Source organism: Danio rerio, chromosome 5, assembly GCF_052040795.2.
Source record: "Danio rerio strain M-AB ecotype USA chromosome 5, GRCz13ab, whole genome shotgun sequence".
Classification (NCBI taxonomy): domain Eukaryota; kingdom Metazoa; phylum Chordata; class Actinopteri; order Cypriniformes; family Danionidae; genus Danio; species Danio rerio.
Genome location: NC_141025.1, coordinates 47,776,932 through 47,802,635, shown reverse-complemented (window position 1 = coordinate 47,802,635; position 25,704 = coordinate 47,776,932). Strand labels below are relative to the sequence as shown.

At 35.7% G+C, this 25,704-nt stretch overlaps 1 protein-coding gene across 2 annotated transcripts in view; it reads right to left on the bottom strand.

The window, feature by feature from the left end:
- sv2ca (synaptic vesicle glycoprotein 2Ca) overlaps positions 1-25,497 on the bottom strand; it is a 91,529-nt gene extending 66,032 nt beyond the window's left edge. Inside the window, exons 1-2 of one of the 2 annotated variants that reach the window (XM_087252348.1) lie at positions 25,342-25,497; positions 11,625-12,290 (exon numbers count right to left, since the gene is read on the bottom strand). In XM_087252348.1, the coding sequence (XP_087108474.1) occupies positions 11,625-12,210 (586 nt within the window). In that variant the 5' untranslated portion in view covers positions 12,211-12,290; positions 25,342-25,497. 2 annotated transcript variants of the gene reach the window in all.
- Between the last annotated feature and the right edge of the window lie 207 nt (positions 25,498-25,704).

Genomic DNA, 25,704 nt, shown 5'->3' with positions numbered 1-25,704 from the left:
TTAACATTTGCTTAGAGATGGACCTCAAGATGTGCTCGAAAAGAGTGGCTACATGTGATGAAGAACGATGGCAAAGTGTAATTATTGTAATAAACGAATAAGTTAAAAAGCAGAGCGTCGCAACCAACATGACAAAGCCTCTGCGTTTGGCACGCATACTTCACAAACATCGAATTAAAAGAATGGCGTGGTTATTGTGCATCCTGTGTCTGAAACCAACAAGAGTTGTGCATTATACTTTAAGTTTAACTTTTGAGCGTGATGAGCAGTTCGGTGTTAGTTTTTATTTAAATACCTTGAGGTAAAACTAAACAGGGCATTCTCTCCGCCTCATCAGTCATAAACAGCGGGAGCACGTAGGAGAGATGGCTTTACACTCAGTCATTCAAAATCTTAGCTTTTGTATTGAAGTCGAAAGAATATATAAAGTATATATAAAAAATATATAAAGTTTTAACAGTCCCGATATGTTTAATCTTTTTCTTTTGCAAAATTCCTGTCATTTATCTTCTTCAAATTAGATTTTTTTTTAAATCTGCTTGATTCTTTTAAAAATGAAAGCAAATTGGTGTTATTCCACAAGACAAACAACACCAAATAAATTGGTGTTTTTCCACAAGATACACCTTTGTGAATTTTTTATTTTATTTATCTAGTCTTTAATGTGTTTTTTAATAATTTTATTCTTTTCAAAGCCGCACTTAGATGCGAATTTATCCTCAAAAGCGTGTCGTGAGAGCGATGCATGTGTTCAATAATAGATTTTTTTTTTGTGTGCACGTGATCAATTCCTGATCCTTTGCATAAAGTTTTTAATCAAAAGACAGGTAATATATACCTATTAAACTGTAAAACAGAATAAAATGGATGGTCTAATCGGAAATTAGTTATCTATTTAATTATTTAATGCATAAAAAAGACTAGTCTTTTTATAAATTGAGTAGTGCTGTCAATCGATTAAAAAAATGTAACTAATTACTTGCACTTTTTTGTAATTATTCGTGATTAATCACATTTAAAAGACTGAAACTTGTAATTTTGGATATTCAAATGTAAAATTAATGTAAAAGCAAGATCAAAAACTATTTAAATTCAAAATGCTAGGAAACGTGCGCACACACACACAACACATGTGCGGGACACCACAGCCAGAGCGACTTCCTTCAGATTCAACACGCATGATTGCGTTCATTAAATTTAATAAAACTATTAAAAAAACTAAGCGTTCTACAGTATGGCTGTACTTCACAAGAAATGTATGTATTTCAAAACAAATTTATTTGTTTTATACTGAAATTTTCCTTCTAAAAGTGATTCCTTGGTCTTATCCATATTTCTTTGCATGTTGAACACACATCGGCCACAACAAGAGAAAAAGCTGCAACTGTGTTAATTTCGTAAATTTTTTTAACGCATTATATATTTCAAATTAATCGCATGTGTTAACGCACTAATTTTGACAGCCCTAAATTGAGTTTAATAGATCTGAAACTTTTAATTACATTTTAATTTCTTGTAAATAATAAAAGTCGCATCAGATTTATGAAAATAACCTGAACATCCGTGTGAACAGGGCCACAATGACTTTTTTTAAACAATTGGATACAGTGTCTTCTGTCTACATAACTGGCAAAAGCGTCAGAAAAACTGCTGAATCTCCGCTAATATTTGGTAACTTATAAAACAAATGTTGTCAGGTTTAGTGATGTTAGTATTGAATAGAAAAACGCAAAGTAGAATTCTCCTGAGCTCAATAACCCACTGATGACAGCCACAATGTGGTGTCTTTAAGGTGGTTAATTAGGTTCTTTGTGTTACCGTGGAAAGTTTGGACTGAACAGAAGCAAAGGCTATCTGATCAACATTGTATTCCTCGAAAAAAAAACACTTGCAATCTAGACGCAGTCATCTCATGCTTGTGATGTGGTACAATCCATAAACTCCACCCATTAAAATAACGGCTTGGTCTTTATACTGTAAAATCCCGATGATTTTTAATATCAAATTTCGCTATCGTGATAATAATACAATTAATCGTGCAGCCCTAACTGACTGTATGACATTGACCCCCATATTCAGTGCTTGAGGGCACAGCCTTTTATAGTGGTGTCCGAAATCGTAATGCACTCATTTAATCCCACAATGCACTGCAATAATAAATTAAATTTATGTCAATTAATCTTTATTTCTAAAGCACTTTTAAGATGTAGATTGTGTCAAAGCAGCTTAACAGAAGTTCTAGCAAATGGAAACTGTGTCAGTCCAGTTTTCAGAGTTAATGAAAAATTATTATACACTCAATGGCTAAAGAATTGCCTTAATGGCTTTGTGCTATTAGGGGAAATGCCACTAATGCATTTGTGATATTATTTTATTATTTTATATTATATTCTAATAGGCTTCTTTGTGCTATACACATTTTTGTACTCAATTTGTGTTTTTGTTTATTTTTAGCAAAATGGGTGTAACATTCTAGATGTCACATTTTTTTAAACAAATATTTCAATACTGTTATAAATATAAATATATAAATATATAAATATCAGTATATATTGTGTGATAAATCTCACAGAGCAAAAAAAAAAGTTCTCTAATTTTTTTTCTTTAAATCTTAAAGATTTACTTAATAATCCATAAAGCCAAATATTCTGATTTGTCAAAAGCTCAAAAAAGCCGCCTATATTCAGGCTCTCTTTAAACAGTTACAAACACACAGCAGTACAATTTCAACACATTCGTCAGATTTTTAGATACACAGATATTCTTTCAAATATTTTTAGAGATTTGTCTTTACTGGAGCTTAAAAGTATACATCAGAATTCAGTTCAAAAAAACATGTCTGAACATTTCACTAAACATCACACAGAATTAAATTCAAGAGTTCGCCCTTAGCTGATGATTGATTATGGAGCTTGTTTGGCATGCTATCCCGGGAGAGAGCCCTGAATCGTGAGAACTCCCCTGCTTGATAATGTTGGAAGTAGATTAATGCTATGAAGTGTCTATGCTGTCAATTTAGATTTGTCAATTTACTTATGTTACATGTTTTTGGTCTGTGGGAGGAAACCGGAGAGCCCGGTGAAAACCCATGCAAACACGAGGAGAACATGCAAACTCCACACAGAAATGCTGACCTGGCCAGGAAGTGTCTGAGCCGGTGACATTCTTGCTGTGCAACCGTGGTGCTAACCACTAGGCCTCCGTGCTCCCCTGACAAGGAAATGGGAGGAGTAGGGGTGGAAGGGGGGATTCTTCAAGACGAAGATGGCTGGAGTAAGATACTCTGGTTATTTATAGTGGTTAAGGAGTCGTCTGATTGGTAAATCAGTGTTAGCTAATGTGGACCAGGTGCTATCAATCATAAGCACTTGCTCCTCTCGAAATTAGTTTATAAATAAACTTCACTTAAATTCTATTCCAAGTGATTTTTTATTGTCACAATCATCAGCAATCTAATCCTTGTAGATCACTGGTAAACACGCAGATCGATATAGAACTACAAATCCGCCATTATATGGACTACAGATCCAGTCGTGCACCGCTCACATGCACCTGTTCCGGATTCTGCAGATTGCACACACAAACAGCTGGGGGATTTTCAAGGACTATTTCAACAGCACACGCACACACTAAAGGGCTGTCTTTTTTATCTGTGATTGTGAACATTATGACGTGTTTGTCTTGCCTTGCCTTGCCTTGTCTTTGTCTTGTCTTTTCTTGCCTTGACTTGATTTGACTTGCCCTGCCAGACCCTTGCATTGTTTATTTGCGTTGTATGCTGCCTGCCTTTTGACCTTGTGCCTGTTTATTAACCACAAATCTGGATTGCCCGTATACATCTGTTTGTTCCTGTTTTGATCATTGCTTGCCTGAACATTCTGATCATAATCCTGCATTTGGATCCGCATTCTGTTGTCAGTGTCCACCTCACATTACTGGAAACCGGAGCACTCTGGAACACGGGGAGAACACGCAAACTTAACACAGAAATGCCAACTGGCCCAACCAAGACTCGAACCAGTGACTTTCTTACTGTGAGGCAACAGTGCTAACCACTGAGCCACCATGCCACCCCTCATAAAGAATTGCGCTCTTTTTTTTAATTGCAATATTTTTGCCATAAGCACCCACTCGTAGTTCCATAACAAAAAATTATGTTTTGAATGACTTGAGGATTAGTAAATGATAATAACACTAGCATGGTCCATAAGAGTATGTTTACAGAGGGCAGGTTTGGTTTGATTAAAACAATTCTGGTGCAACTGTTCTATTAGTGAGCTTCATGTGCATAGGTGTAAACACTGCTACGGTATATAAACTCTGAAACTCAAAAAAAGTTAACCAAGACCTCTGAAAAGACTGACCTTAGTCTGCTAAGGTTCCATTGAAATATTAACACAACACAGACATCTTAAAGACTCTAAAGCAGGATATGATATCACAAAACACAATCCTAAAAAAGGAACAAAATGTTTAGGACATTGATTGGAGTCACAAGGCTCATTTCAGTTCATCGCAAATATGTTTAAACTTTTGGTTCGGTGATCCAGGACTAAAAACGGCATTCATTTTTTTACTCCGCAAAAAAGTACCAGGAGAACCAAATGACAGTAAACTCTAAACAGATTTAAAAATGAGTTCCAATATATGGAAGTTTACACTACGATAGCAAATAGAAAAAAGACTCAGTTTTTTAACACCAACAGAAGCTGCAGAAAGTTCTCATTCAGACGGGTGACACTGCAGCATCTCTGTACTAAATTACCACTGCACCACTGTGTCTGCTGGAGAGCAGCCATTACCTTATTCACCGAGAGATGTTCAGTGTTTAACATGACACAATTGGTCTAGTTTTAGACAGCAGGCTCAAAATATCTGCCTGTATTGAGCATTGATCTCTGAATAAGACCTTTTTTTGTATAACACATATGCATTGTTGATCAAAAGTGACAGTACGTCTGTTAAAATGTATCACATTCAAGCTGTCCTTTAAATTTATATTTATCAAATAATTAAAAAAATGGTTTCCACCAAAATATTTAGTAGGACAGCAGTTTACAAAATTGCTAATAACCGAAAACATTAACTTAGGCACCAAATCAGTAAGGGTGCTCCGATCGATCGGTGACTGATCACAATTAGCCGATAATCTATTGGTGGAGTTTGATTGACGGTCTCCACAAAGGCCAATTCAGAAGGGCCGATCAGATAATGCAAAACTCGCAAGACATTTTATTTACATGGTGTAAGAACAGGGGCTGTTTCTCAATATGCATGATTTAGTAATCTTGCGTCCTCGTGTTCTCATGCAGCTTCATCATCAGCTGCCAAAGGTCAGTCCCAAAACTTAAGACAGCAAAAACGGAGGATGCGTGAAAGTTCCCGGATCTGTTCTTGATATCGAGGACGCATTGATGCAGACTTGATCGAAAAACTCAGTCCCAGAAGTCATTGCGGCTGAATAAAGGAGGTGGGAAGCGCAGCATTTTATATTTACAATTAAAGTTCAGAGATATAACTTATTTATCCTTACTTTCCCTAAATGAGACCTTAAAAGTAAGCATTACCATGAAAATCTTAATAAGGCATTATTTAAGGCATAAACACATTAAGCTTGTTTATTTGCTGAAATTCCAATTAAAATTAGTTTGTTTTGTACAACATTTATTTGTAAGGTTTTTATGCATAGTATATATATATATATATATATATATATATATATATATATATATATATATATATATATATATATATATATATACATATAATAAAAATGTGGAATAAAATTACAAATAAAAATAAATCGTTGTATAAATGTAGTAATGTTTAAATCATTTTCCATTAAAAATTCCCGAAGGTTATGTGACCATCAGGAACAACCAGGGAAGAACACAGCATCTCATTTCTCAGAGGACACGTTCTCTTTTCTCGCGGTCCCCCGAGTTCGTTCTTCTGAGTACGAACTGTAACTAAGCGACAGTGCACGTGGGCCAGAGGCTTAAGACATAAGCCACTTTCACACAGTGATACCCATAAATATCCAGAAAATTGCTGGAATCACTTAACCAGTAGATTCAAAAAAGATTTGTTTACATAGGCAAGGGCGTTACAGAATTTTTCCGCAAAAGACCGTTCACACATCCCTTGCAAAATACCAATAAATTCTGACATCATTAACCAGAAATTAGCTCTAAACGGTTGTGCTTGTAATTGTAAACATTTGACTACATTACAAACTCTGTGGATGAATAAGTATTGTGAACAACTTCGATGAAAACATATAGAGGAACACTTTAGCATGTCGAGATGTTAATAATATTATGTGTGTGTGCTGGCGCTCACCGGCTGCTTCATGTGCACATGCGTCAAGCAACTAAAGCAGAGCTTGAAAGGAAAACAAACAGTGGTTTATCATAAGCATTTTATCGTTACTTTTTTACACAGTTGGCATTAAGAAGGAACATAAGAAAAACACATCTAGAAAAATATTCAAAGGCTTTTATTTTATAAACCGAATGGATAAGAATGTGTCTGAATGTTCTAATTGGCTGAAGTGCACGTCTCACATCAGCATGTTTTAGACATGACTCGCTTTTTCCGGCAATCTTCCTTCTGTTCACACAGAGCAGCAAATTACCAGTAATGTTACAACTTCTCTTTCCGGAAAATTGCCAGAACGAATTTACCTGTATTTTTAAAAAGGGCCCGTTCACACATACAGACCTTTCCGGAAAATTGTTGGTAATTTTCCGGAAAGGTCTGTATGTGTGAAAGGGGCTATGGTGTAGGAAACACTCATATAACATTTTAAATTGCGTCTTTACACTTTACATTGTGTAAACGGCAGATGTTCCTCTTAGAAGGACAAAAACCCAAACATTTAATCGGTGATCGGTATCGGCTGATATGGCTTTAGGTGATCGGTGATCGGAGCAACTCTATGAATCAGTAATTCTAAAAGAAACTTACAAATTTTAAAGTCATATTTTATAATAATACTGCTATTTGATCAAATAGATGAAGCCATGTAAGAGACATTAAATTAAGACATTAGGTACATTGCAAGCAACTCTTTTCAACCTTAAAACATATGATCAAACCTAAAACTTTTCATCTTTGATAAATTCTCCTATATAAAAGCACCTATTTTAAAACATTTCTATATTTCTTTTGATCCCTGCAGTGTTTCAATCTAGCAGCAAATGCTTCAGCTGATGGCCGTATCTGATCTCAGAGGCCAGTAGCTGCCCTGGCAGTCACGGCCGGCCACGTGCTATTATGTCTTAAAAGCCATTGACAGAGTAAGGACAAAGAGAAAGAGAGAGCATGAAAGAGAGGGAAGCAGAGCATGCCACGCAATGCCCTCCGGGCTCTCCAGATGAGTGCGTAAGTGAAGGAAACGCAGGATAAAAAAAAGAAGACAGAGAGATGCTCAGACTTGATTAAACTGATAAAACATATAAGAATGTCAATTGATATGACTATTAGTGACCTTAAACTAGGTCAAAGAGCACTGGTTGATTGTTTAAATAGCAATTACTTGCTATTTCAAATTGTAATAACAACAGAGAATTGTAAAAACTGATTATATATATATATATATATATATATATATATATATATATATATATATATATATATATATATATATATATATATATATATGCAATATCTGTCAACATACATTCTCAATTTCAAAAAAATTCAAAAAAGTTGATAATTTTTGTAAAATATGTTGAAATTTCAAAGTCCAAAAGATGTAAAGATTTCCTTGCACTTTGCAAATTATTAACAGATTTTGACATCTCTAACACTTCAAAAAAATTGGATAAATGCAAAACAAAAGTAAAAAATAAAATTATCCAAGTGAAACCGATCTGAAATGGTTACATGACGGTTTAAAAAGAAGCAGCTCTTTGCAAACAAAACTGGATCCTGATAAGTATTATGCCAAAAATCATGGGAGAATTGTCAAACAATTTTGTCAAATCACATTTCTCAAGGCAAAATTATGTAGTTTAAAAAAAAGAGAGAATCAAACATCTACAAGCAAAAACTGTTGAGAAGCTGAAGTTTTATTGTTTCAGATTTTGACTGGAAAGCTGTAATAATGAGTAAGTCTATCCTGAATTTCTAAACAAAAAAGGGGATTAAAAAGAAAGTTGATGCAGCACCACTTTAAGGCCCCAATATTGTCAGGACTCTGCCCCTTCGGTCTTGTTAATTCTTGTTTTTGTGGCAGAGTCCAGGCACTGGTCATGTCTTGTCAGATTTGTCTATTGTCATTGTTTGAAACACGTTGTCTCGAGTGAGTCATGCGTTCTTGTTTTTGTAGCTAGCACACGTGCTCCTTAGGACGCTTAGCTTGAGCGTGTTCTCCTGTCGTTGTGTTTTTTGTTTTGCTAACAGTATGGTGTTTCGTTCTCAGTGCTCCAGTCTTGTTGGTTTCAGTTTTGGTTGGCGCTGAGCACTTACAGTAGTAGATGTTTTATTTATTGTGTACTCGTGTCTTGTGTTCTGTCTGTGTTGCCGTTGTTTGTCTACACTTGGCCACGTGCTGTTGTGTCTCATGTGAACACACGGTTAATGGGTTCTCTCACTTGCTGCATGTTTTAGTCCTGTTTTACGTGAGCGCATGGCTTGTTTTATGTGTTTGTACCATGTGCTCCTGTCTGTTGTCTAGTCTCCCCCTCCTTGTCATCCAATTATTAGTTTATTCTGTTCACTTGTTTGTTTGTTAATTTGTTCTCCTTACAGCCCCCTTTTGTCTGCTGTCCTGTGCCAGTACGTTATCGTATCCAGTCTAGTCTAGTCTTGTCCTGACCTGCTTAGCCCTGATCCTTGCCAGCCAAGTTTGTTTTCTGTTTGTCTGTTGTTTTTGTTTTCTTTTGTTTTATTTTTTTGCTTTTGTCCAGCACTTGAGTCCTTGATCCTTTACCTCCCACCCACCGTAACAAATATACTTCAACTGAAATTAAAAAACAAACTGAAAGGATATAATTTCGAACAAAAGTTGCAGCAGAAACAGCTCACCAAATCAAACATTTGGGGAGAGTTTGTTTTGGCTCCAAAACACATTTGAGCTACCATTGGTTTGTGTCAATTACACAGCCGCTACGCATGGTAGGGAATTCTAATTTCTTTGACGTGGTCAGACAGGAGAACAACATCCAACAAAACAACACCAAGTTTGCCACATGAATAAACTTGGATGAGAAGCAGAGCTAAGTATACTGTAGGCTAAGTGTAGTTCTTAGCCAAGTCCAATTTAGAAAATAGTAACTGTTCATTTTCCATCGCTCTTACTGTAGTACATAATGCAACTACAAATTAGACAAGTGGAGTGGAGTGTTCCTTTGATAAATTATTACAGCTCAATCAATGTGATGTGTCTAATTGTTTAGTTTTATGAAAACTATCTGAGTAATAGGCAGGATAATGCATATTTAGAATATTTTTATAACCAATAAGCCTGTCAGATAAGATTTTATTCTGCAAGAATAACCACCTAGATGTACTTTATTCCTTACTTGTAAAAAATCTATATTATAATCAATGTATCTGCACCTGTATGATTGCTCTGGAAAAAATTCAAGACTCAGAGGGAGTCAGACTCTGGACAGAAAGCTTCTTTTAAAGTTTTCTTTTCACATTGGCAGCACTTTTTGGAGTCTGTAGCGAATGGAAAACAATGCAATAAAAACAATTGCTTCTCGTCTGGTAAGCCTAGAGACGATCGCATGCCAGATGTTTTACGAAACTGTTCTTATTTCATTGTTATGTTTAGAGGGTAAATACAAGCAGCCTGAATGAAACATTTACAACCCCACCTACTGCAATGAGCGGATTGTAGTCCCCTCATTGTGTAAAAAAATTGTGTCACTCACATTTTTCTGAACTAAACTTCTAAAAGAACTAAACTTTTTGCCCTTAAACGAAGAATGAAAAAGATTTTCATTTGAAGTGTATCAGGACTGTTAAGCATGTATCCAACAAAGGCTCATTCTGAAAACGTAGTCCCATGGACGTTTCTGGAGATCGCAAATTATGTAGCCAGATGTACGTATGGCTGCATTTAATTTTTTTTTTTGAGAACGCTACGGGGTGGTATGATTACGTTGTTTTGGTGATTACTGGCCTACCGCTTTCCTCCATGTGGAGGGCTTTCCCGCCGCAACCTGTTTGTCCGGTTAGCCTGTCTGTACGTCGGCGGGCTTGAGATGCAGAGAGGAGTTGACCACGATGAACAGGTTCAAGTCCAGGGAAGAGCAGTTCCAGAAATCAGGTAAGACAAAAACAGAATCCAAAAAATAAAATGAACCTGAGTAAATAACAGGGTGAGAATGTGGTAAAATCCGGAAACGTGGTAAAAGTCAGACGAGGGCTTTTCTTTATCTGGATGGCTTTTGTAAACCGTCGGTTGGCTTTAGGGAAGTAAGCAGGCAGGCGGGTCAATATGTAAAATTGGTTGGGTTTAGAAAAGGTGGAGGCTGGGTCGATCGATTTTCCGGTCGCCCAGTCAATCATTCAGTCATTCAGTCGGTTGAAAGCGGCCTCTGGTGGGTTCATGTGAGAACAGTGCGGGCGCGAAAGACACTTGTGAGATGTGACATTTGAGATGTGAAAAAGTGTACACAGCAGCCTCTCGTGGATTTGTGAAAACAAAAACTGCAAAAAGATGTACCTTCCGGGACGTATTTCACGGTCTCCAGAAACGTCCACCGGACTACGTTTTCAGAATGAGCCTGGTGTGCAAATGTCTGTTGCAGCTTTTTTGCAGTTTTGCAGCCATTAAAATGAAAAAGTCCCACTTTATATTAAGTGTCCTTAACTACTATGTACTTACATCAAAAAATAAATACAATGTACTTACTGTGTTATTGATGTATTTGAGAACACTTGTGGTGCTTTTGAGTTGGGATAGAGGTTGGGTTATGGACAGGTTTGGTGGCATGGGTAGGTTTAAGGGTGGGTTAAGGTGTAAGGGATGGTCAACAGTGTATTTACAAATGTAATTACAAAAGTTAATTACAGATGTAATTACATACATGTATTTAATCAAGCACGTTCACAGTAAATACAAGTATTTACACAATAAGTATATTGTAACAAACTATTAATTCCTGTGTAAGTACATATTAGTTAAGGCCACTTAATATAAAGTGGGACCAATTAAAAATTGTTTATATTTTCAAAATACTGTTTATTTGGTCACTAAAAACATAGGCAATATTTGCTGCGTGCTTTTTAAAACAGGTTAAAGAGAATTAATAAATTGGGTAACACTTTATTTTGATGGTCCACTTGAGTACTGGTAGACTGTCTGAATAATTTCTGCTGATACTGCTCCCGCATAAGACATTTAACTGAATATAAGAAACTTTGCAAGTACATGTCAACTTACACCAACCTTAACCCCAACCTAACAGTCTACTTATAATCTAATTGTAATTAGTTGCAATGTAGATTGCAATGTAACTTAAATTCAACAAACGAACCGTGTGATCATAAATTGCATCTGTTTTTCTTGTATGATACAAACTTTTTTTGGACTTGAGGTTGTAGATTGGATAAAAGCATCTATATCAAATCCATGAAATCCATATTAACAAATCAATGCTTACCCAGCCATCCAGAGCTTGAATCAGGCACACACATATCCGTCTCGGCACTGGGAAGAACGAAGCCCACAACGAAGACCTCCACGCCATCTGACATGAGCGCCAGCCCCAGCGTGAAGAAGAGCTGCCACTGAAACCTGCCATGTCCACACTCCTGAATGATGAGCTCATACTGCTGCGCCAGCTCCTCCTCATCCGCCTGTCTCTCGTTCTCCAGCTCTCTCCGGTCCTTTAGGCCATCCGACAGTGGCTGTCCCAGAGCCACCTGCCCGTCTCTGGCTTTTGCATCAGACGGGATCCCCTGGTACTCCCCTTCGTATATCTCATCCTCATCGTCGTGGCCTTCGGTAGCATCGCTGGATCCCTCTTCATCATTAGCCTGGTGGCTGGTGTAGTTTCCATCTGGCTGGCTGTAGTAGTCGTCGTCTTCATCCTGGAAGCGCTGGTAGGCTCGATTTTGGGAGTATTCGTCTGAGGCTCGATCCACAACTTTGTTGACTTTCTTGACGGCTTGTTTTCTGGCCACCTTAGCAATGTCTCTGGCCCCCTTCATGAGGGAAGACGTGTCCTGTGGAGCTGTTTCATCCATGATTTTGAAAAGGGAAAAAAAGGGAAGAGGTCTGCCGTCACCACTGTAGAAGAGCTTTTGCCTTTATGGCGCTCATGAGGCTGGAAAAAAAAGAAGTTATACGAAGAGGTTATTAAACACACATAAATCATCACATAAAAATATAACTATAAAGTACAATAACTTGCTCCAGGATCTATCTGGTGCCTGGTTAATGTTTATGGATGAAAATCGTCTAATTTTCCATAGCTATTTATGGTCATTGTTAAAGCGCACATAATGTATCCCTATTTTGATAAGATTTAATAAAGTATTTTGTGTCTCCAGAATGTGTCTGTAAAGTTTCAGCTCAAAACACCCATCAGATTATTTATTAAACCTTTCATAATATTAGAATTATCTGCTCTGAACACAATGTAGCTGTTTTTGTTGCCTTTAATGCTAGTTCTCCCTGCCCATCATTCCCACGTTCCTGTCAGAGTGTGCCTTAATCTCCGGCTGCATCAGATAAACAGCACAGCGACAGACATAAAGGAAGCAGATCTGACGCAACATTTTTTGAGAAACACTACAGTAGGAACTTTGCCAATCATTATTTGATGCATTTGTTGTGGAGTTGATTAAAGACTTTCTGCAACGATGAGTCACACACCATGTCGTTACAAAGTTCAGTCACACACAGGCACACACAGCACACGCATTTACCTTTGCACTGTTTTAGCACAGTAAATGCGACAGGATACACGTTAAAGTCCACTGCTATATGGATATCGTTATGCTAATGCCCTTTTAGTTATTGGAACCCTCAGCAAACATGAGAAAGGAATGTTATGAAAATAGTTTAGTAAAGTTTATTTTATCTTTTATTCAAAAAAATTCACTGGACTACTAAATTATGGTCATGTGTTTTATTAAAAGTACATTTATGTTTTAGTCTATAATACCAATGACAAATTGTCAATAAAAAAATTTAAATTACATAAAAGAGGTGACACATATTTGAGCATTTACATTATGTTTCCCATATTCTGTTTACTACTGTTGGTGAAAGTTTATTAGTCAAATTACTCTAGATCATTTAATGTAAATGAAACTGCATATGAGTTCTTTCAGTTGTTGTGTGTTATTCATTCATTTGTCCATTCATTTTCTTTTCGACGTAGTCCCTTTATTAATCGGGGGTCGCCATAGCAGAATGAACTGGCAACTTATAAAGCATATGTTTTACACAGCAGATGCCTTGCCAGCCGCAACCCAACACTGGATGTTAGGCCCCATGTGGGACCGGTTTGTTGTGTTTCGTGATTTGCAGAGCCTGCATGATTGCCGATTGGTGGGTGGGAGAATTGTGAGACCCATTATGTGGTGCCTATAAAGAAAGCTCAATGAGCCAGACCTCCCTACCTAGCGTTTTTGATTTATTTTAGTTTTTTTATTTATTTTAGTTTGTTTTAAATCATGAGCTCAGTTCACTACCATATACATGCTTTTCACTACTGACTTCCATTTACACTGACTTTGATTGCTTTAAATACTTTTGTTAATTATGCTTTTTGTTATTAAATCGTTTCTCTTTTCAAAGTGTCTGGTCCATATTGTCTCTCTAATTTTACAATTTTGAGCCGGTTGTAACACTAGGAAACACCCATTCACCTCATTCACACTCATACACTACAGACAATTTAGCTTATTTAATTTACCTATAGCACATGTCTTTGGACTGTGAGGGAAACCAGAGCACCTGGAGGAAACCCACGTGAACATGGGGAGAACATGCTAACTCCAGACAGAAATGCCAACTGACCCAGCCAAGGCTCAAACCAGTGTTCTTCTTACTGTGAGGCGATTGTGCCACCCACTACGCCACCATGACGTCTTATTGTGTGGTATGCAGTTTATTTATTCGGATAGTTCCTACTTTATATATTTATCATCTCTTAGAAATAGCGCATCGGCATCATTGATCTATATAGATATTATTATATTAGATATTATTGCAGACTACTTCAGTAATAAGAAAGAAAGAAGAAATGCCCGCATGTGTTTAGCATTTTTCTTTTTCGCAAACACAACAGTAATCTGGTAGTGTTTGCATTGCTTTGGCTTTTTCTGGGTTAATTATTGTGATCTCCTGATTGCAGCAGAGAAATACTGGGAAATGCCTGCAGACTGATGGTATTAATGGTATTAATGTAAAAAAAAAAGCTGTTTTGTTATCACATAGACAATAAACTAGAGAATCATTCAAACACTAGCTCTAAAGTGACGTTGGTGAATTAGTAATGGATTTGCTGTTATGACGTCAGCTGCAGATGTGAATGGTGAAAGTAGTTCCTCCTACAAAAAGGATTTTTAGGATTTTTAGAATTTTGTTTGATTTTATTTTTATACACACAATTATGCTGTCCAACAGTTGTATAAATGCAATATCACATGAGTAGCAGTTTATCTTTACTGGTGGGACACTAAGGCAATGCACGCCTCCCACCAGTGCCGATATACAGCCATATCGCACTGCTACTTGTGGCATATTGCTTACATACACAGTTGAAGTCAGAATTATTAGCCTCCCTGAATTGTTAGCCCCCCGTTTATTTTTTCCCCTAATTTCTGTTTAACAAAGACTTTTTCAACACATTTCTAAACATAAATTTAATGATTTTTAATAATTTAATAATAATTTAATGATAAATAATTGATTTATTTTATCTTTGCCATGATGACAGTAAAAAATATTTGACTAGATATTTTTCAAGACACTTCTATACAGCTTAAAGTGATATTTAAAGGCTTAACTAGGTATAGGTTAACTAGGCAGGCTGATGTAATTAAGCAAGTTATTGTAAGGATGGTTTGTTCTGTAGACTATTGAAAAAATATAGCTTAAAGGAACTAATAATTTTGTCCTTAAAATGGTGTTTAAAAAATTAATACCTGCTTTTATTCTAGCCAAAATAAAACAAATAAGACTTTCCACAGAAAAAAAAAATATTATCAGACGTGCTGTAGAAATTGCCTTGCTCTGTTAAATATATTTTGAAGAAATATTTAAATAAGAAAAAGATATTCAAAGGGGGGCTAATAATTCTAACTTCAACTATATATTACATATTTAGGTAACACTTTAGTTTAAGTAACAATACTCACACTATTAACTACTGGCTTATTACTTGCCTATTATTAAGATATTATCTGTTTATTAGTACTCATAAAGTATGATCTTTTTCTACATCCCTAATCCAATAGCTAAACCATACAGCTAACTATTAATAAAGCAGCTAATTAATAGTTTTATTGAGCTTATAATCTTAGTTATTGTGTTGTTAATAGCACTAGTTGTACATAAAATAAAGCGTGAACACTATTTACAACCACACCTTAAAACAGAAGCATCACTACATGCAAAATATTGAAATCAGTTTTGTTCTTGAGCTGTCATGTTATTTTTCCCCTGCTTGCGTCCCTCTTATCTTAACAGATATAACATGCGGTTTAAAAAAATCCATCTTTTAAAATCATTGTTATTCATGTCAGCTTGCCAAATATGCTATAATGTTCTTGCATATAGAAGTCGACCAGCTGATTCCCAATGCGCCGGAGAATGTGGAGGAAACAGTAACACCATATATCATCTCGACAGAGGCTATCAAGAGTGCAAGGCCTACTTTCCGTCCACTTGCGACTGATTGTACTTAAACCGCTCTGAGGTTAAGCTGTTCCTAGACCAGTAGAGCACTGAGAATGCAGCTTTTCAATTAGGAATTTTTCTTTTGTTGTTGTGAACATACTCTATTAAAAGCGATTAGTTACTTTACTTTAAAAAACTGAGTAAACCAATTGTCCAAAAAGCAACAAGATTTTACTTTTAAAGATCAGTAAACACATTAAATTACTTTTATAATTATGCACATAGTTGAAGTCAGCTATTCTTTTATCTCCGCCATGATGACATTACATAATATTTACTAGATAGTGTTCAAGATACTCAGCTTAAAGGGCCATGACACCCCCCACTTTCGGTTAACTTCAGAATTTTTTCAAAAGATGCATGATTAATGGGCGTGGAGCTCCGCGAGCATCGGGCAGGAGTGGGCGTGGCCAGCAGGGGAGAACGTGAGCGAAAAACTGTTGTTGTCAGTTAGCTCACAAAATGAGACAAACCGTGAGGAGATGCATGAGTTTATAGTTTACAAAGTTAAAATGCAAAGAAATGAACAGTGATTTAATGCCCTGCTACATTTGTTATTCGTAATTTCATATACACATAACCACAATTTATATCATTATAAAGATAAGTGCGTTCATGTAAAGACTATAAATGAGGATTTTCCGTCAATCCCCGTATCCAGCAGACTCAGTGCAGCAGGTCTCCTGACCTGTCTATTTTAACCATTAGCCCTGCTGGTAATCTGGAGGATTTAGGCAAACACAGCAGCACAGTGATGTGTCTGAATGTGAACGAACTCCTGATAAAAGACAGTGTCCGCCATTCTCTAATTCTCGTGCTGCTCTCCCGACAAAAATGCTAGCAGCACACACACAGCTTTGCTGTATGATCGGCCCTGACAAGATCGCGGGGGAAAACATGCAACAAACCCCGTAGATCATGGAAACAAAAGCATATGAGCCTTCATGAACGGCTAAATACTGTGGCGTGTCTCACAGCACGAGCTTGACTCTGGCAGGTCTCATGAATAATTAAGCAGCCGGCTCTTCTCATAGGATAAGGAAACTCCGCTTTGAATAATAATGAGAAACCGACGCCTCATCATTGCACTTGCAGTACTGCGCTACGTCGCCGACTTAGATCCCGCCCCAAAAATCATTTTAAACCCGGAAGCTGAAATTAGCTTACAAAAGCTCAAAATTATCCAGTTTTCCCCACAATTAAAGCTGACAGGTGCTAACATTGTCTTAACTAATGCTCAACACACACACATCTGTTAATATTTTAAAAAAAAAAAGTTCTCCAGTGTGTCCTGAACCTTTAAAGTGACATTTAAAGGGTTAACTAGACAAGTCATTGCATAATGATGGTTTGTACTGTAGACAATCTAAAAAAAAATAGCTTAAGGGGGCTGGTAATATTGAACCCCAAAAAAGTTTTTTTTTAATTTATTCTAGTGGAATTAAAACGAATAAGACTTTCTCCAGAAGAAAAGCTTTTATAGGAAATACTGTGAGAAATTCTTTACTCTTTTTACATATGATGTGGGAATGTCCGGAGGTGCAAAAACTTTGGGAAACACTGCTGGACATTTTATTTAAAGTCATAAAAATTTGTTTCCCCAAAGATCCTGTATTGTTATTATTGAATGATAACTGATAACTCTCAATTTCTCCTAAATTCAAAGGTCCATACATTTTGGTTAGCTGCCTCAACTGCTACAAAGAAAATGTTGGTACAGAGGTGGAAACCCCCTCACGATCTCTCAGTTAAGCACTGGTTACATTCACTATTGTCATCAGCACAGATCAATCATGCTAAACTGGATATTCTGACGATTGAAAAAAATCTATATATGCAACGTCAAAGAATGTCAAATTTTGGTCTAAAAACTTGGTCTAAACTACAGTTATTCTGTGTTTCCTGATGTGCATTTAACGGGGTGAGGGGATGGGGGATATATATGGGATAATAGCTCAAGGGTGAAGAATAAGCATGGGCGGAGGGGACGTATTCCCACAAATATCCACAGAATACTGAAATGTCCCACCAATAATTTAATGACCTCTAAAACAAAATAACGTTTAGCTAAAATTTTTCAGTCAGGCTTACTGTGCAAGACTCAGGTGAGGCAAAAGCAGCTACATTTCAAAGAAAAGTGTCAGTCACTTGAAGTAAAGTTCGCTACAAGTCCACGTAATAGTAAACATGGAATTAATAAAAATTGTTTAGATTTTGGCCTTCATGACAAACGAGATAAAATGGTTATTGTGTCATATCCCTCACCCTTTCCAGAAGTCTGCCTTCATTCCTTGTCAAAGGAATGAAGGCATGAAAATTTACATGATAACAAAATCATGTAAATTTACCTTTGCACCATGATACAGGTTAGATTGAATCTTGTTTTTATTACTAATTGTATTTGATTTATTCATTAAAGTTTTTTTAAGTGTGAAATAGAACATGTGCTGTTCTGTTTGCATAGTCAGAGAAGGAAAAGCTTAAAGTCATCTTTCAGCTTAAAGTGCATGAATGGCAATATTATACTTGAAAAAAATTCTGTAAACGTAAGTCTTTTTTAAACTAATTTTTAGACAGACATTCCTTTAACTTTACATTTTAAATGTAAAGTTACATTTAAATTTTACAATTGGAGGGAGGAGGTTGGTGTCAAATTAGGCCCCCATGAAAATCAAAAGCAAATCTATGCCCTTGCAATAGCTGTTAGTATTTTTCTGTCTGATTGTAAAACTTTTATATTTTCATTTTTTTAAATAAATCTAAATACATAAATAAAATTACAAAAAAAAAAAAACTCCTTGCTCTGTTAAACATCATTTGGGAATTATTTAAAAAAGAAAAAATGACAAGAGGGCTAATATTTTTTACAGACTGTAGTTTGTTTACTTAATATTTATAAAGCAGTGAGTTACTTTTTTTAAGTAAAGTACCCTAATCACATTATACAGTGTAGTTGTACTTTTACAGAAATCACATTTTCCATTTCTATAAGAGCTGATGATCTCCATGATCTTCTGCCGTCTATCGTTTGTTAGCATCTGTCCACATTACGCAGGTAGTTTGGGGGAAGTGCTGCGTCTTGACCGAGGGGCCAATCATGCAGTTCACTGGGGCCGTCAGAGCTCTCAGACAGACACACAGTCCACATCCATTGAGTCGGCCAATAATGGATTACTCCGCAGCCTGAGCACTCAGCTTCCCAACGGCATGTGAACACAATGGAAGTGAAACAAGCCTCCCTTTTTATCCATTAGCTGTTGTAAAGTCTCATAGACCCATTCTTAAGATCAGAGGATGGAGGAGTTACGATTACATGGCGTCTCATAAGTCAGTTTGTTTACAAAATTGAACAATATTGCAGGCTGTTAAGGAATTTTGTCCAAAATGTATTTATTTATTTGTTCATGTATTTGTTTGTTTGTTTATTTGATTGTTTATTGTCCTATAAATGTTTAAAGTGAAGAGTTACCCAAAAATTAAAATTCTGTCATCATTTACCCACCCTTGTCCCAAATATGTTTGAGCTTATTGTTTTTTTGATAAACACAAAAGAAGATATTTTGAAGAATGCTGAAAGTTGGTAGCCTGTCTAATTTAGTTTTCTTACTATAGATGTCATTAACTGGTTTCCAGATTTCTTTTTAAAATATCTTAATTGAAACACAGGAAAGTCATAAAGGTTTGGAGACAATTGCGGGTGAATAAATGGTGAATACATTTTAATTTCCATGGAACTTTTCGTTCATGGAACTATTCTTTTAATTTCTACTGTACGCCCAATCAAACGGTCAGATTTGCTTCGATTGATGCTAAAGATGCTCTCAGAAACATTTTAAACCTGGAATAACATAAATCATCATGTTTGGCGCAAATTAAATAAGATCTTTCTGGGGTATTCACTCTACTCACACCTGCTCCCAAAGGATTTATATGACCTCTATGAGCTAATCAAGCCCTACAGATAAGTTGAAAATTAATCTTTGGGGGGTGGACACAGATGTCAGTCACTGGAAGCTTTTGAAGGCTTTAATTAGTGCTCCACATTACCCAAAATCCTCAAGAGACAAATGACAAAGTGAATGAAAAACCAGAGAATGCTAAATTGCATTCTGTATTTAATGCTGCTGCAGTAAGGATTTTTGTAGTATTGAATATAATATTGATTTTCACAAGTAAGGAATAAAGTACATCTAGGTGGTCATTTTGCAGAATGAAATCTTATCTAGGCTTATTGGTTGTTGCATAGGATTGTAGGGCTTTATAAAAAAATGCCTAGATATCCCTTATCCCGCCTATTACACAGATAATTGTCATAAAACTAAACAGTTAGACACATCACATTGATCTGAACTGTAATAATGTATCAAAAGAACACTCCACTCTGCTAGACTAATGTGTAGTTGCATTATGTACTACAGTAAGAGTGATGGAAAATTAAAAGTTACTATTTTCTCAATTGAACATGGCTTTACACTCTCATTTTGGCTTAAAAATCAAGGAACTTTGTTGCTGTACCATGGCTGCATCAGGTGCAATAATATTATGCAGCACTTGAAAACAGTCCCTAGCTAGCTATAATTGTGCCAGCAATTGTGCCCTTATTACTTTTTTTTTTTTTGTGTGTGTGAGCAGGATTTGAAAGGACTTTAAAAATCAGACTATGCAGTGATGTTGTTTTGAACTAATTTTAATACTAAATTATCTGAAATATGTTACACCTTAGTACAGCAGCCGTCTTAATAGTTGCAATCTAAACAACTACATTCTCGCCTAAAAAGCCTTGAAGGTACATTATGTTGTCCAACAGCTGCAATATTTGTCAAACTGTAGTGAGTTTATTAATTTCCTGGCACTCTATGTTGCAGAAGTAATACACAAGGGTAATGAGGCTGTATGAGTGCTGTTATTTTGGGACTGTTGTTAATCAGATTTGAGAACTGGACACACACACACACACACAAACATATATAAGTGTATATATAATAAATATAATAAACTTCCATACAGCTTAAAGTGACATTTAAAGGCTTAACTAGGTTAATTAGGTTAACTAGGCAGGTTAGGGTAATTAGGCAAGTTATTGTATAACGACGGTTTGTTCTGTAGACTAAACAAAGTTAGCTTAAAGGAGCTAATAATTTTGTTATTTAAAATAAGCTAAATAAGTTTTTAAAAAAATAAATCTGTATTTTTTTGTATTCTAGCCAAAATAAAACAAATAAGACTTTCTCCAGAAGAAAAAATATTTTTAGACATACTGTCAAAATGTCCTTGCTTTGTTAAACATCATTTGGGAAATATTTAAAAAAAGAAAAAAAAATCAGTTTTAATTTTTAATTCAATTTAATTTGAGCACAATACTTGCAGGAGTACTTGGTTAATGTACAGTATATATGCAAACAACACACAAAAAATCCTAGAATACCAAATTGCCATACCAAAATGTATACAAGATCAAAACGTTTTCAATGTTTTTTGTAGCAGTTTTGACTTTGAAATGCATAAACTGAAATGCAGACAAGAGGAAAGTCAAGCGCTGTGAATAAGCCAGGTTCAATCTCCTAATGGTTTGGAGAGGACATAATCACATTAAAAAAAGAACCCTTCAAGAAGGACACTGGCTAGGGCATCTTGTGCTGAGAGATTGCTTTAGGAACTGATGATATTATGGAGCAAGAGGAAAAACAAAATGTCCTGTTGGAGTGTGAATAAGCTGTCTGGAAACAAAGAAAATAATAATACCAGCATTTTCTGATTTACTTTTAGACTTAGAAATAAATTTGGCAATAAACGTTCAATTTTATGATTATATTTCAGTTATATATATTGTTTTATTTAATGATCATACTAGCATGAATATTGTTATTAATTTATTTATTAATTTATGACAAATTTATTTAAAATAAATATATTATAGGGAAAATGCCACAAATTTTAAAAATCTTTTATATTTTAAGCTGTGAAAATGAATGCCTTTTTTCTGTGTGGAATTAATGAATAAATAATAATAATAAATGAATAAATAAATTCCTAAAATATTGATTGCTATTTTCCGAGATTTAATAAATTTTAAGATTACATTTTATATGATTTGCTACTTTTCTAAATTGTATTGAAGCACACAGAAAAAAATATATATAACAACTGCTAAGAATATGTAACTCATAATATCAAATATGAATGTTCTAACACTAAACACTGTTAGCACAAGATGTTCTGTCTGAATGATGAGGCTGAAAACCAGTTTGACAGTCTCAATTCATCTGAAGGCCACATTTGGAATGATAAAAAAAAATCTGAATGAGTGTATATAATTCCAACTGACAGTGTTGATAATGTTTACACATTCAGATACTGTATGGGCAGATCCCTCTGAACATGTTTAACAGATTAATCCCACGTAATTCTGTAGTCTGTACCTAAAAGTTCATCTTGAGAGTGCATTTCCCACATCTCCAAAATCAATGATACATCAAGGTTTCCTAATATATATGAAGTATTGCCATGCACACTAAAGAGAAAAAAAATGTAGGCTTGGATTATATGAGGCTTGTCGCTCTCGATCACGACATGGCCGGCTGCTTCATTCAGCAGGTAATTCAATAAAGCCTTTTCTCAATCGGAAACAGAGCCTTCCCACCAGCATGAATGCTGTTACAGGAGCACAATCAAGTCTGAACATCAGACATGGTTCATGCAAACTAAATGCAAGAGAAACACAAAAGCTTCATCATCCCGTGGGACGTCAATCTTAAAGAACAAATTAAACTGCATTTTTACACAATGCTATAGCTTAGTTATAAATGTAAATGAATTGATCAGTGCTTAAAATGCTGTCTAATGAGGCAGAGTGGAGAAAATGAAATTTCTGAAGGCAAAGATTAAAGCCTGGTTAATGCAGCATCACAGTCTTCAAGGATATACAAACTCAGAGCTGCACTGTAGCTGAATGAGATTAAAGTGACTGAAATTAAAAGCTTCGATTTATGGGCAAACACTGGCAACAACTGACTGAATTTATTTTCTTTTGCTTTTTTTTAATTTTACAGTGTACTGGCAACCTTTTTTTTTTTTTTTTTTTTGAGAATTTACATTTTCAAAATTTATGTGGATATAATGTCAAATAAATACATGTAAAACATACATCCATACATTAGGGAACTACTAGTCTATAAAAAAGTAGAATGTGCAAATAAATATAATAGTCCCAATAGTATTATATATATATATATATATATATATACAGTTGAAGTCAGAATTATTAGCCCTCCTCCCCCCCCCCCCTAAATTATTAGACCGCTTGTTTATTTTTTCCCCAATTTATGAATTAACAGAGAAAATATTTTTTTCAACACATTTCTAAACATAATAATTTTAATAACTCATTTCTAATAACTGATTTATTTTATCTTAACATGATGACTGTAAATAATATTTGACTAGATATTTTTCAAGACACTTCTATACAGCTTAAGTGACATTTAAAGGCTTAAATAGGTTAATTAAGTTAACTAGTTAGGTAAGGGAAATTAGGCAAGTTATTGTATAACAGTGGTTTGTTCTGTAGATTATAGAGAAAATATATAGCTTAAAGGGGCTAATAATTTTGTCCCTAAAATGGTTCATAAAAAATTCAAAACTGCTTCTATTCTAGCCGAAATAAAACAAATAAGATTTTGTTGAGAAGAAAAAATATTATTAGACATACTGTGAAAATGTGCTTGCTCTGTTAAACATCATTTGGAAAATATTTAAAAAAGAAGAAAAAAAATCGAAGGGGGCTAATAATTCTGACTTCAACTGTGTGTGTGTATATATATATATATATATATATATATATATATATATATATATATATATATATATATATATATATATATATATAATACAATAGCATTATTTAATGATAATTGAAGCGGAATGCGTTTCCACCACAGTGCTGGGTTGCAGCTATAAGGGCATCATGAATAAATGAATGAATGAATGAATGAATGAATGAATGAATGAATGTATGAATGGATGAAGCTGAACGTATAATTCAGGAGGCAAAAACACTAAAAAATAAAAAATGAGAAATTTGTTTTAAAGCACGAAGGTGTTCTTTTTGTGAAGTTAGTATTTTTTAGACAGCGGGGCAGCGCAGTGTGTACTAAATGATTAGTATGGTTCCGACTGGACCAGGAGGTCTTTCTGTGTGGAGTTTGCATGTTCTTCTCAGGGTGCTCCAGTTTTCCCCATGCATAGACATGCAGTAGCTTTTAAGTAAATTAAATAAGTAAATTGGAAGTGCTGGAAGATCATACGCTGTGTAAAACATATGCCAGAGAAATTGATGGTTCATTCCGCTGTGGCAATAAATCAGGGACTGTGTAAGTGAGTTAGCAAATGATTAAGTGAATGAGTGAGAGAGGTTTGTATGGAGAAGGAAAATGTACCCCCAATAGAATTGGCCTATAGATTAGATGGAGTGATGGTGGCACAATTGTTAGCACTGTCACCTTAAAGCAAGAAGGTCGCTGGTTCAAGACTCGACTGGGTCAGTTGTCATTTCAGTGAGGAGTTTGCATGTATTCCCGGTATAGGATAAATTGAATAAACTGAATTGGCTGTAGTGTATGTGTGTGAATGAGTGTGTGTTCAGTACTGGGTTGCAGCTGGAAGGGCATCCGCTGTGTAAAACATATGCTGCATAAGTTAGTGGTTCATTCCGTTGTGGTGACCCCTGATAAATAAAGGGACTAAGCTAAAGGAAAATGAATGAATTAATTATTTATTTATTTAATTAATTAATTAAAAGGAAGCTATTATAGTAAGCAGCATTAACATTGCCCCATAAATATAAAGCTTGTTGATTGCAGTAAACACTATTCTTAATCTGTGAAGATTTAAAAACTCTTATGAGCACGCCATGGCTCGTTTTTCAAGTCTTCTCGCCATGTTACACTAATTATGTTACCTCATGGGTATCATACCCAAGAATGAGCATTAAAAATGTAAGCATTAAAAAAAGTAATTTAGTGTCTGTGTGAGTGTCTCTGCAGTGGCCGTGTTGCCCGCGGCGGGAGATGCGCGCGCTCTGCTCTCTTCCAGCCACCGATCAGTCGCTTTCGCTCATGTCAAAACTGACTCCAGAACAGCGCTCAGTCTCTTCCTCTCATCACCGGACACCCTCCGGTAATCATACAGTAAACCACTGAACGTAATTTATTATAAACTAATGCTTAAGACTTAACGTTAGCCTGATCGATCTAAATCACTGTTAGTTACGCTAGAGTCTTTAAATTCTACAAGTCTGGAAGAAAATAACTTTTGCTTCTTGGACAACTGAGCTGTCCGACAACATAATGCTGATTTGTGCATCCTCGTCTTTTGTCTTCTGACAAACTAATATTAAAATTTGTTTTATTAGAGTACAGGCTAATGCAGCAAAATTACGAGGCGAAAGTCCGAAAGCTTTGACTCACCTTTTACGGAGCTGAGAAGATGAGATGTCGATGCTGGTTCTCCATTATGAGCCGGCCGCCGATGCTAATCAATAATCATGTATGTGTGTCCTGTTAAAACCGCGGTAACTAAAGCAAAAGCTGACAGTGTTTCAGCGCTGCTGCTGCTCTGTATCTGCAGTACTTCGAGAGAGAGAGAGAGAGAGCGAGCGAGCGAGCGAGAGAGAGAGAGAGAGAGAGAGAGAGAGAGAGAGAGAGAGAGAGAGAGAGAGAGAGAGAGTTGTATTAATGCTTCGGCTTTGCGCAGAGACCTGACGGAAACACCGCGTCGTGACGTTAAGAAACCCCCTCCAAGACTCCGTGCTGCTGGATTTATGACGTGAC